We start from the raw sequence: 13362 nt of genomic DNA, 5'->3' as shown, positions 1-13362 counted from the left end.
TTCTTTCTTTTTCCATGGGCGTGAAAAACGAGAACACTCGTGAGCGGTCCTAACAGATGGTGCGCGAAACATGAGAAAACTCCTGAGCGGTACGAAATGTGTTAAAATCAGTGTGTAAAGTGAAAAATCCCATCAGATTAAAATTATCCTTGACAATTTTTCCGGAATTTAACACTGTCTGTCATTAACTACAGTACAATTGTTTTTTCCTCTAGTGGAAAGAAATAATTTTTTCTTCAGTTGAGCAATAGATGAAGTAGTTGGCTTGTGATTAAGTAACCTCTTATACTAAAAGCTCTTAATTCTAGAATCACACTCAGCACAGTAAGATACAGAGAGGTGCTCACATTATGAGAAATGCATGAAAATGGACACTATATGAGGGAACAGTCTTCATCCTTCTAATTTTTTATTTGTGACATTCACTTACTGGGGGTGTCTGACAGGTAGAACGTTATCTTTTTTTGGTAGAAGGAGGTGCTGTAGGTGAATTTGCCCAAGTGCATATAGTGTGACTTTTCCGTATTATCCATATTAACTATTTTTATTCTACAAAATTTATTATTTGATATCTTTCCATTTTAGTAGATTTGTGCAATTTTAAATGACTGTGTTTACATTGTATAGATTTACTGTAGTTTTATTAATGATGTCCTAGGAACATTTAGGCATATAATTTTTTGGAATTATAGACAATATTGCATTTGTATATGCCTCTTTTTTCTGCATCCTTTATTATATCCTTGGGATATTTTTCTAGAAATGAATTGCTAGGTAGAAGGGGATATGGATTTTAAAAGGCTTTTGATGTAATTCATTAAATTACCTTTAGAAATATTTTATTGATTCAAATTTTTAGACAGTATGTAGAAGAATGACTAATTCACTATACCTTAAACAAGATGGAGTATTATTCATCTATTTAATATTTTTATTCTGATATGTAAAATATATATTTAGTCATTTTGATGTTTTATTGTGTATTTCTCTGATTAAAGAAATGACCAATGATGTCAGAATTTTCCTACATTGTTTCTTTTAATTTATTTTGTGAATTGTTTGTTCATATCATTTGCCCCTCCCATCACCTTTTTACCCCTTTTTTTCTTAGAGGTATAAAATCTGTTAGAGATATTAACTCTATCTGCCATGTAAGTTGCAACTAGCTTCCCTTGTTTGTCATTTGTTTTTAAACTTTTTTTTAAAAAACACATAGGTATGTTTATATGTGGTTAGATTTACCAATTATGTGTGTGTGTGCGCATGCTCATTTCTTGTTTTTAGTACCATGATTAGAAAGGCTTTCCTATCCCTAAGATTATTATTATATTTAAATTCTTTCATGGCTTCTGTTTTTAACATTTAAATTTTTAATAGATTAGAAATTATGCCCTAGCCAGTTTGGCTCACTGGATAGAGCGTTGGCCTGGGGACTAAAGGGTCCCAGGTTCGATTCCGGTCGAGGGCATGTACCTTGGTTGCAGGCACATCCACAGTAGAGAGTGTGCAGGAGGCAGCTGATCGATGTTTCTCTCTCATCGATGTTTCTGACTCTCTATCCCTCTCCCTTCCTCTCTGTAAAAATCAATAAAATATATTTAAAATAAATAAATAAACAATTAAAAAAAAAAGAAATTATTATTTTTTTAATCCTCACTTGAGTGTGTGTGTGTGTGTATAAATTGATTTGAGAGTGAGAGAGAGAAAAAAGAAACAAACCATCGTTCGGTTGCCTTCTGTACATATGCCCCGACCGGGATCAAATCCATAACCTAGGTATGTTAGGGCACTTCGGGAATTGAACCCGCAACCAACCAACTGAGCCACACTGGCCAGGGCTAGATTGGAAATTATTTTGAAATGAAGTGTGAGATTGCTTTTTAAAACAGAATTTGTTACTTATTATGCTCCCTTGTACGTTTTCTTAAATTATTAGACTTTAATTTTTTTCAGCAGTTTTAGGTTTACAGAAAATTTGATTGGAAAATACAGAGTTCCCATATCATCATCACCCCCCACCCCCTTCCCTTATTATTAACGTCTTGCACTAGTGTGGTATATTTGTTAACAGTTGATAAGCCATTATTGATATATTGTTATTGACTAAAGTTCATAATTTACATTGGGGTTCACTTTTTGTGTTATACTGATAAAATTGACATTCACATTTGTTGCTTTAGCACATGTATCCACCATTTTAGTATCATACAAAGTAGTTTTACTGCCCTAAAAATCTCTTGTGCTCCACCTGTTCATTCTTCCTCCCTCCCTCAGAACCCATGGCAACCAATGATCTTTTTATTATCTCCATAGTTTTGCCTTTCAGATTGGCTTCTTTCACTTAGCAACATGTATTTAAGGTTTCTCTGTCTTTTCATGGCTTGGTAGCTCATATATATATATATTTTTAAAGACTTTATTTTTAAGAACAGTTTTGGGTTCATAGCAAAATTGAGAGAAAGGTACAGAGATTCCCCATATACTCCCTGCTTCAACATATAACATAGCCTTCCCCATTATCAACATCCCCCACCTGAATGGTACATTTGTGACAGTTGATGAACCTACATGGGCACATCATTATTACCCAAAGTCCATAGTTTACCTTAGTGTTCACTCTGTTGTACATTTTATAGGTTTGGACAAATGTATAATGACATGTATCCACCATTATAGTATACAGAGTAGTTTCACTGCCCTAAAAATCCTCTGTACTCTGCCTGTTCATCCCGTTCCTACCTCTAACCCCTGATAATCACTGATCTTTTTTTGCTATCTCCATAGTTCCGCCTTTTTCAGGATGTCATATAGTTGGAATCACACAGCATGTAGCCTTTTCAGATTGGCTTCTTTTATTTAGTAATATACATTTAAAGTTCTTCCACATCCTTTTATGGCTCGATAGCTTTTTTTTTAAGTACTGAATAATATTGATTGTCTGGATGTACCAGTTTATCTTTTCACCTATTGAAGTATATCTAGGTTGCTTCCAGGTTTTGGAAGTTATGGATAAAACTGTTACAAACACATGTGTATAGATTTTTGTGTGGACATTTAAGTTTTCAACTTATTTGGGTAAATATCCAGGAGTGCAATTGCTGGATTGTACCATAAGAGTATGCTTAGCTTTGTAACAAACTACCTAACTGTCTTCCAAAGTGGGTGGCAATGAATTAGAGTTCCTGTTGCTCCATATCCTTGCCAGCATTTGGTGTTGTCAGTGTTCTGTATTTTGGCCATGCTAATAGATGTAGAGTGGTATCTCATTGTTTTAACGTGCATTTCCCTGATGACATGTGCAGCACTTTTTCATGTGCTTGTCTATGTGTAGTGTAAACATAACTTTATATGCACTGGGGAACAGAAATATTTGTGTGATGTGTTTCATTGCAATATTCACTGTCTTAGGATAATCGCTTTTGTGTGGTGGTTGGGAACCAAACTTGCAATATTTTTGAAGTAGGACTGTATTTGTTTTTGCGTCACTACTTTCAGTTCTTTTGGTTATATACCTGGAAGTTGAATTGCTGGGTCAAATGTAATTCTATGTGTAATGTTTTGAAAGACCACTATACGTACTGTTTTTTCTACAGTAGCTGCATAATTTTATAATCCTGCTAACAATGCACAAGGGTTTAATTTCTCTACATCCTCATCAAGGCTCTTTATTTTCTGTTTTGTTGATGATATTAGCTATCCTAATGGGTATTTTACTCAGCTTATTTTGTCTTAAGCCTGATATTGTTTAAATAATATGAATATTTGGTTCTCTAGTCCAGCGGTCGCCAACCTTTTGGACCTCACAGACCACCAGTGGTCCGGACCACCAGTGGGCGATGCTGCTCCAAAGGTTTTCTTAAACCAGCAGTCGCCAATCTTTTGGACCTCACAGACCACCAGTGGTCCGCGGACCACCAGTTGGCAACTGCTGTTCTAGTCCATGGGAGCTCAGATATAGCAAACTAGAAAGGCCTGTTTGATAGATGAATATATGACCTAGATTTAAGGCATTTCAATTGCTAGTAGCTAGATGCAAATGAACTTTTGAAAAACTTATGTAGGGAACACTTTGTTCCTTAACCATACCAGATAGTAAAATGTTACTCTGAGTTATATTAGTCTAGATCTCAGTTGTCCTATATGGTAGCCATTAGCCAAATATAACTATTTAAATTAATTAAACCTAGATGAAATGATAAATTCACTTCCTCAGTCACACTAGTCACATTTTATGTGTTCAATAGTCTTATGTAGGTAGTGGCTACCATATTTAGAGAGAGTGGAAGGAAGGGGGAGAGACAGAGAGAGAAACATCAATGTGAGAGAAACACATCAATTGGTTGCCTCCCACAACAGCCTGGACTAGGGATGGGGATAGAGCCTACAACCTAGGTACTAGTATGTGTCCCTGACCAGAATCAAACCGGCCGCTCTAACTGATGAGCAAAACCTAGCACAACTAGGGCAACTATAGAGCATTTTTATCATTGCAGAAAGTTCTTCTGGACAGCATTGGTCCAGATTTTCATTAGAGATGTTATTGAAGGGTGAATACAGCGGTGTTTGTTAGTTAATCCTATATAATAAAAGCCTAATATGCTAAGTGTCCGGTTGTCCGGTTGGCCATTCAACCAATCAAAGCGTAATATGCTATTGATATGCTAAGGCTGCTCAATCGCTCGGTATGATGTGCACTGACCACCAGGGAGCAGATGCTCTGACTGGTAGGTTAGCTTGCTGCTGGGGTCCGGCTGATCGGGACTGAGTGAGGTGGGCTGGATACACCCTGGAGCCCTCCCACGGTCCCTCCCCGGCTGGCCAACCTCCCGCGTCCCTCCCCGGCCCCGATTGTGCATCGGTAGGGTCTCTCGGCTTGACCTGTGCCCTCTCGCAATCCGGGACTCCCTCGGGGGATGTCCAAGAGCTGGTTTCGGCCCAATGGCGGAATGACTGGTCGCTATGATGCGCACTGACCACCATGGGGCAGATGCTCAATGCAGGAGCTGCCCCCTGGTGGTCAGTGCGCTCCCACAGGAGGAGCACTCAGCCAGAAGAAGCCGGGCTCACAGCTGGTGAGCGCAGTGGTGGTGGCAGGAGCCTCTCCTGCCTCCATGGCAGTCGGACATCCCCCGAGGGCTCCTGGACTGTGAGAGGGCACAGGCTGGCCTGAGGGACCCCTGAGTGCACGAATTTCGTGCACCAGGCCTCTAGTTATAGAATGAAAGGTCACATAGAAATTTAAGATTTGAAATTTGATTTACAGTAATAATTTTATGTAGTGATGTGGGCTAAAGATTGGTAACTAACCAATTAATACTCATTTAGTGCTCTTGAGGCAAATACTATACTAGGAGTTCTGGATTTTCTTCGTGTTGTTATTGTTATTTTTGTTTTTTTAGTAGGAAATACCTGTGTCTGTCTATCTCTCTCTCCCCCCTCTCTCTTGATAGTTATAAATATACTAGAGGCCCGGTGCATGAATTAGTGCATGGGTGGGGTCCCTCGGCCTGGCTGGTGATCGGGTCCGATCGGGGCCGGTGGGGGCCTGCCGGCTGGGGAGGGACTGTGGGAGGGCTCCAGGGCGTGTCTGGACCTCTTGCCCAGTCCCAATTGGCTGGACCCCAGCAGCAAGCTAACCTACCGGTTGGAGCACTTGCCCCCTGGTGGTCAGTGCTCATTATAGCAACTGCTTGAGTGGTCGACCATTAGGTCGGACACTTAGCATATTAGGCTTTTATTATTCTACTAGAGATTAATTTATTATTCTATGAAGAGATTCGTGCAATAGGCCTTCCCTTCTCCTGGCTGCGGGCACCGGTTTTCCTCTGGCACCCGGGACCCAGGCCTTCGCTCTGGCCGGAGCCGCCTTCCATCCTCCGTCTTCGCTGCTCCAGCTCACCTTCAGTCTTTGCTCCGCCGCTTGGAGCCTACGTATGCAAATTAGCCGCCATCTTTGTTGGCGGTTAATTTGCATATCACGCTGATTAGCCAATGGGAGGTGTAGCGAAGGTACAGTCAATTACCCTATTTGTCTATTATTAGATAGGATAATAAAAGCCTAATATGCTAAGTGTCTGGTCAGCCATTAAACCAATCAAAGAGTAATGTGCTAATGATATGCTAAGGCCACTCAGCTGCTCGCTATGACATGCACTGACCACGATGGGGTAGACGCTCCGACCAGTAGGTTAGCTTGCTGCTGGGGTCAGCCAATCGGGACTGAACGAGATGGGCTGGACACACCCTGGAGCCCTACCGTGGTTCCTCCCCAGCTGGCCAACCTCCCGTGTCCCTCCCTGACCCTGATCGTGCACCGGTGGGGTCCCTCGGCCTGGCCTGTGCCTTCTTGCAATCTGGGACTCCTTGGGGGATGTCAGAGAGCTGGTTTTGGCCCGATCCCACAAGCCAGGCCAAGGGACCCCACTGGTGCACAAATTCATGCACCGGGCCTCTAGTATAGGATATTTCCTACACATATAAAATATATATCTTACATATATAGAAATATATGCCCTACTACATAAATAAACACATACTCTCACACATATATCTTCTACAAAAAAAAAAAAATTTCCTAATATTTTCTGGAAAATAGTCCATATTTGAATTTCCGAATTTGTTACAATGTATTTTATAGCTCCTCTCTCTTCCTCCCACCACACATACTTGTCAAGGCTCAGATGTTGTAGTTGGTTGCTATGTCTTTTTCATTTCTCTTATACAGAAAAATTCTTGCTTTCAAACAGTTTTTCTCTATCATGATATTAATTTTTTACAGAAACCAGGCCAGTTTTTTTGTAGAATGTCCCCTTCCCGATTTGTTTTGTTGCTTGCTTTCCTGGTGTCATATAATTTGTTCCTCTATCCCCTTTATTTCCTGTGAACTAGAAGTTGATTTTAAAGACTTGCTTTAGGTTCAGGTTAAACAAATTTTGGTAAGAACACTTTGTAGCCAGTGCTCTGAATTTGAATTTTTTATTTTCGTGATGGTTATGTGAATAGTTTTATATAGTGATTTATGATTTATAAATGCTTTCATATACAATTTTTTCTAGTAATATTCTTGACATCCTTTGAAGTCGGTTATTTTCTTTATTGTGTAGACGTTAGTTTTTATTAGCCCTTTACTTAGAAAGTTGTACAATTCCACTGGTTATTAAAACTGAAAAGGGAGTTACTTTGTCTCTACTATCACATGTTTTTAAAGGAAATACTAATCTTTTCATCATTCTGAGAAACAAGAAGTAAAAGTTATTCCATCTATGTTATTTATAGTTATTGTGTGTAATTCTATACAGAACAATGGCCACCTTTGCTGATATTAATTTCCCTCCTTTAAAAAAATCAACTTAAAATTAAACCAGTAGGTGAATAAAGAACTAACTGTCGTAAACTAATATAGAATAAACTATCACTCAGAGCTTCTGAGCAGCATGAATAATCAGTGTTAATGTATCAAGCTTATATAATTCCAGCTGATAACAAAGTAACATGATATTCTGAATTATCCTGTGCTGCTATTAGTATGTTTATGATTTCTTTTAGAGTTTTGTCAGACCTTTAACTGATTATTTCTAAAATAACATAAACTGTTTAACTTAGCTATTTCTAAATATCCAGACTAGAGATATCTAAAAATGCTTCTAGTTTGTTGATTTTATTTTCACTTATTTTTTGTTTTGTTATCGTTTGGTTAGAAGAGCCATTAAAACCACTTAAGAGGTTTACATGCCCAGCCTGGATATTGGTGGTACAAAGATATAAAATATCAGTAATAAGTCATATATGCAGAATTTATAATAATATTAGCTGCTTTCTATTAGGAGCTTATTATGTGCCATTGTGCACTTTGCATGTATTATTCAGTCCTTGTAACAATTCATAATGATAAAAGGCAAGTTATCAGAGATAAGTAACTTGCCTAAATATGTAGCTAATTGGTGAAAAAGGAGGTATTTTATTTAACTCAGTACTGACTTTGAAGTGTAAAAAGCCTATGACTTACTCTGTGCCCTGCAGGTTCTGATATGCTTGTGATATAATAAAGTGAAACATATTTACTGTTTAAGCATGCTATAAGGTTGGACTTACTGTGCTAATCTAGAGTAAAATTTTTGCCTTTGGATTATGTTGTTTTAGCAATCAATGCATAGTTTAATTAGAAAATATAAATACTTTTTTTTTTTTCCTTCCCTCATCTGTAGATATTCAAGAATTTTATGAAGTGACCTTACTGGATAATCCAAAATGTATAGATCGTTCAAAGCAGTCTGAACCAATACAGCCTGTGAATACTTGGGAAATTTCCAGCCTTCCAAGCACTACTGTGACTTCAGAAACACTGCCAAGCAGCCTTAGCCCTAGTATAGAGGTAAGATAAAAAATTTTTCCCTTAAGCTGTTTAGGGCTACTAAGTTTTTTTTCATTTAATTAAAATGGACACTTTGTGGAACTACTATTTATAATGGAATAAAGAGGATAGGATTAAAAATACTTTTGAAAAGAAAAGCTCAGAATCTCTGGTGCCCTGGTCTTAAAATGGTGTAAATGGTTTGAGGTGTGAAATACTGGCTTTAGACTATTAAAAAATACTTTGTATGATAGACTTCAATGAGGCTCTATCTGTGTGATACTTAGATAGAAACTATATGTACTTTGAAAAAATAGTTTTGCTCTGGTATTCTTTCTTAGAAGTTGAATATAGTTTTGTAGTCCTGGGCAGTTTACTTGCTACATTTATCCTAAGGATTCTGTTTATTGTCCTGAAAGATTGTATTATTAAAATTTTAGAGACTGATCAATAAATCCAAAGGTCAGCATTGGTTTCTATATTTTTCTGTAATTAAAACTGTCGAGTTTTCATAACTATTTTCATAATGTTCTTTTTTGTTATATATTGTTGCTGGTAGAGTTAGACGTGACATAACAGAGATACGAAGCATTTTGTAATGAAGATTCTGTCTGAGAAACATTAGTCATTTGAAGGTGGTTGTCTGATTGAATATGATTCTAGTCCCTTGTAGTTAGTCCTAGAGAATTGCCTGGAAAATTGAATCAGCTTCTGTTTGGTGTGTAATAAATCAGGAACAAGTAGTGGTGGGCAGCAATCAGACAGCCCTTTGGCAATGAATGAGACAGTTTCTCAGTTTCTTGTTTATGTTACGCAACAAAACGGAATTTTAGAGCAAGAAAAATCAAAACATTTTATCCCTCTACTTCATTTTAAAGATGAAGAAACTGAGATCCAGAAGAAAAACTGAGACCTAGCTTATTCAGCTAGTTTGGGAAAGTCTACCTTTGGATTTCAGACCTCTTAAAATGCAATTCACAGTTCTCTTTACTAATCTTGATATGTCCTTGTGTTTCCCTTTGATTAGAAATTCTAGTGTAGTATTTTCTGTGTCCTTATTTTCCTCCTTTATATTTTTCATCACTTTCTCTTGGATAATTTTAGTTTCCATTCCCTTTAGTTGATATATCATTTGTGCTTATAATAGTCCATTTCAAATAGATTTTTAAATGTTAATTAATAATACAATTTGATTTTTAAAGTGATATGGTTATATCCCCTTTTCATATAACTTTTTTTGTTTTTGGTATGTGTGCCCTTTACTTTGTACATATGTCTAGAGAGATGTTTGGAATAATATTTGTTTAATATGAATGATTGTTTCTGGGTGATGATTTTTTTTCTTATTTATACTTTATTACTTTTTAAAAAAATAATGAGCATGTGTCATTTTCATAAAAACAATCCTAATTCTAAAAGAAGTGTGCTACTTTTAGAGATTGTAAAGTAGAGTATTTGAAAGGAAGCAAGATGCAAGTAGGGGTAAGAGAAATTGCCTAATTTAATGAGAAATTCCAACAGAAAAAGGTGCACTATCATGTCTGCTATAACAGAATACTATAGATTGGATAGCTTATAAACAACACAAATTTATTTTTCACAGTTCTGGAGTGTGGGAAGTCCAAGATCAACTCACCAGCAGATTCTTTGTCTAGGGAGAGCCCGCTTCCTGGTTCATAGATGGCCAGCCATCTTCTCCCTGTGTCCTCACATTAAGGAAATGGGGTCTGTTTTATAAGGATACTAATTCCATTAATGAAGGCTCCACCCTCATGACCTAAGTACCTCCTAATACCATTGCATTCGGGCTTAAAATTTCAACATGAATTTTGGGGGACATTTAAATTCAATCTGTGGTAATCCTGTTCCTGATAATATAGTACATTTAAAGTGGATCAAAAGTTCAAAGGTTAAAAAAATGAAATTATAGCCCTAGCCAGTTTGGCTCAGTGTAGAGTGTCGTCTTGCCGACTGAAGTGTCCTGGGTTCAATTCCGGTTAAGGGCACATGAGGGCTTGATCCCCAGTGGGGGGCATGCAGGAGGCAGCTGATCAATGATTATCTCTCATCATTGATGTTTCTATCTCTCACTCACTCTTCCTCTCTGAAATAAAAATATATATATTTAAAAAATGAAATTTTAAAAATAAACTTTTAAATGATTTTTGGATAAGGAAAGCTTTTCTAAGCATGACAACAAAGAAAACCCAGAAAAATTAAAAGAAAAGGTTAAGAATGCTGACTTTGTAGAATTTGTTTGTGGGCTTCACAAAGTTTGATTGTTTGAACTTTGATTATAGAACTTCTGTATCTTGAAAGATACAATAAAATGAGAAATGATAAACTGGGGGGAAGTTGTCATATTTGTGGAAAAGGACTAATTTCCAACCCTCTCAGGAAACCTCTTACAGATCAGTAAGAAAAAAAGCCAGTAAACTAGAGAAGATGACAAAGTATAAGAAAGCAAGTAAATTACTATCTAATTAAAACATTTAATTCTATTAGGATTCTGTAGAAAATAAGTTAATTTTCTCAGTGCTTTTTTTTCTTTTTTCAAAAAATTTTTCTCAACTCTGGTATGTGTCTGTTGAATGATATTTCTGATTTTAAGAGTTTAGTTTAAAAACAAAATGTTATCTGTTTTCAAATAGGAAAAAGCCAACATTGAATAGGAAAGTGACTAAAGAATGTGAATGGGCTGTTTAGAGAAAAATAAACACAAATGGACCAATAAGCCTATGAAGAGATGCTCAACTTCATTTTTAAAAAATGCAAATTGACAATGGGAATATTCTAATTTGATTATCAAAGATTAATTAAGCAAGGAAAGAGAAACGTTTGTGCTGTTGATAGGAGAATACAGTGGTGTAACCTTTTGGAAAGATAGCTTGACAGTACATATTCATATCCTTGGATCTAGCATATGTTCCAAATGTACTTACAAATTATCGATATATATTAAAAGACATATATGTGTGTTTGTATATATGTGCATGTTCATTGCAATATTTGATATTAGTAAAAACCATCAAGGAAGAAATACAAATATCAGTAAGAAACTGTATAAATACATTATGGTGTAGCCATTTAATGCAGTATAAAATAGCAGGCATAAAAATATTATCTGTTTACCCACTATGTGTTATTCAGTTATTGAAAGCAGGTTGCATAGCAGCAAGTATAATATAACTGAAAAAAGTGAGAGGTTAGATATGTCTGGAATATTATACACTTAGTCCACTTTCAGTGTATAATATTCTCTTGTTTTCAGTTGTCCCTGCTGTCTCCAGGCTCCCTATTTCAGTCCTCTGAGTTCATCTTCAGGGGAGGGAAATTAACTGAGTAATGTAGTGAGGGCATCTCCTTTCCCTTTTGACCTTGTGATTTAATGCTTTAAAGCAATCCATCTGCTTTAATTTATGTAGAGTTTTAGGAGATAGTAGAGTTAAAAGCATATATTTAGTCTACTAGGTTTAATCTGAAGTACTCTAAACACTGACTTAAAATTATTTAAGTACTTTGTGTTATTTGTACATAAAGGTGCACAAATCATAAATATATAACTTGCATCCCTGAGAAGCCATATATCGAAGGAAAGAAAGGGAAAGAATTTATCTACTGGCATCAGTTCCCCTGAACTTTAAGGATGTGGATTTGTTGGGTGCAGGGAATATGGTTTTTAGTTTTGTGATTAACAGGAAAGTTTCAAGTGAGGAGGTGAGAGATGAGAGGTGGACAAGAGTCCAGAGGCACAAGGTGTTGCTAAGGCTGCTAAGGTGAAGGCAGATGTGACAGTTTGGAGGCAAACATTGGAATGAGTTGTGAGGGCACATACTAAATCTGGTATAGTGTCTCTACTCTCTTATGATCTAGTCACTAGATTCTAGTGGAATAGCCCTCCCACCTCCGCGCCCCCCTTTAAATGGCATTAACTTTATGAAGAGACTATGCTAGCTATTTTATAGAATACCACACACTCTGTATTTGTTTAGTTTGTTGCCTTGTGTTTAAGTCATTCCACTAAGTCCTGTATTTCTGGTAACAAGGTAGATGTAAAAGTTGATTAGACTCATTTTTGGGAAACAGACTTAATGATTATATATTGTACTTCACATGGTATTACATTAGGCAGCATAGAATATCAGGTTGTTGCACTTGTGCTGATGCTTGATTACTTAAGGGTGGTGACCTCCAAATCCTCCATTGTATAGGTATATTGTTCTCTTTGTAGTTATTAAGTATCTAGGGGGTAGTACTTCAACACCTTATATTGAGTGAATTTTTACCTTATTCATTAATGATCCTTGCCTGAATCACTCACTTCATTAGAAGTTTCAAAATGTTGATTTCCTTTCCTAATTTTATCAGTTCATCTTATTTATTAGTTGGTATTCTCCTGAAAAAAGGAGAATACCATTTTTCCTCATTAACTAGGGATGAACCTTTGTTCCTCCTACAAAAACAAGGTAAAGCTTATATTTTCTTTTAAAGACTAGCTTTTAGAGTACAGCTTGTGCAATAATCCCTTTCAAAGGTGGCTAATAAGTTTCATCACTTTTTCTTGTTCTCTCTTTTAAAAAACTATCACTGTGGATTGAGAGATTTTTATTTAATAAGTACTTTGTACTTTTCTTCTGGGACTTATATTTTACTGTCATTTGGGCCTTTTTCAATCTCTTTTAAAAATTATTTTGAAACAAATTACATCTACAGAAAAATTAAAATAATAAGAAACTGCCATTTTTGTCACATTTTCTTGCTCTCTGCACATGCACACGCACACGCGCGCGCGCGCACACACACACACACACACACACACACACACACCTTTCAATCCTGCCATACATTCCTTCTGAGGGTTCTTAATTGTCAGGAGTTGCATAGCTATTCATTCCCTCAGAGAACTGCTACTTATAAAAAAAGTATTCTCTTAAGATACAATATTTGCCTCTCCCCCCATAAATAAAAAGAATTAAAACTATAAGTCTAAAATTTGAAAATAAATTTAAAGA

The 13362-nt window shown here is 36.5% G+C and overlaps 1 protein-coding gene across 14 annotated transcripts in view; it reads left to right on the top strand.

Annotated features, from left to right (window-relative positions):
- The window catches only part of DLG1 (discs, large homolog 1 (Drosophila)), a 294073-nt gene that overhangs the window by 8949 nt on the left and 271762 nt on the right, over nt 1-13362 (top strand). For 13 of the 14 annotated variants that reach the window (XM_014545303.1, XM_014545309.1, XM_005873176.2 and 10 more), the window contains one exon: nt 8205-8371. In XM_014545303.1, the coding sequence (XP_014400789.1) occupies nt 8205-8371 (167 nt within the window). Of the gene's footprint in view, nt 1-8204; nt 8372-13362 lie in introns of those variants that run through there. The other variant, XM_014545307.1, reaches the window with a different exon arrangement.

This window comes from Myotis brandtii, unplaced genomic scaffold (assembly GCF_000412655.1).
Source record: "Myotis brandtii unplaced genomic scaffold, ASM41265v1 scaffold4, whole genome shotgun sequence".
NCBI lineage: Eukaryota > Metazoa > Chordata > Mammalia > Chiroptera > Vespertilionidae > Myotis > Myotis brandtii.
Note: the sequence above shows the minus strand (reverse complement) of the source record. Positions and strands in the feature narration are given on the sequence as shown.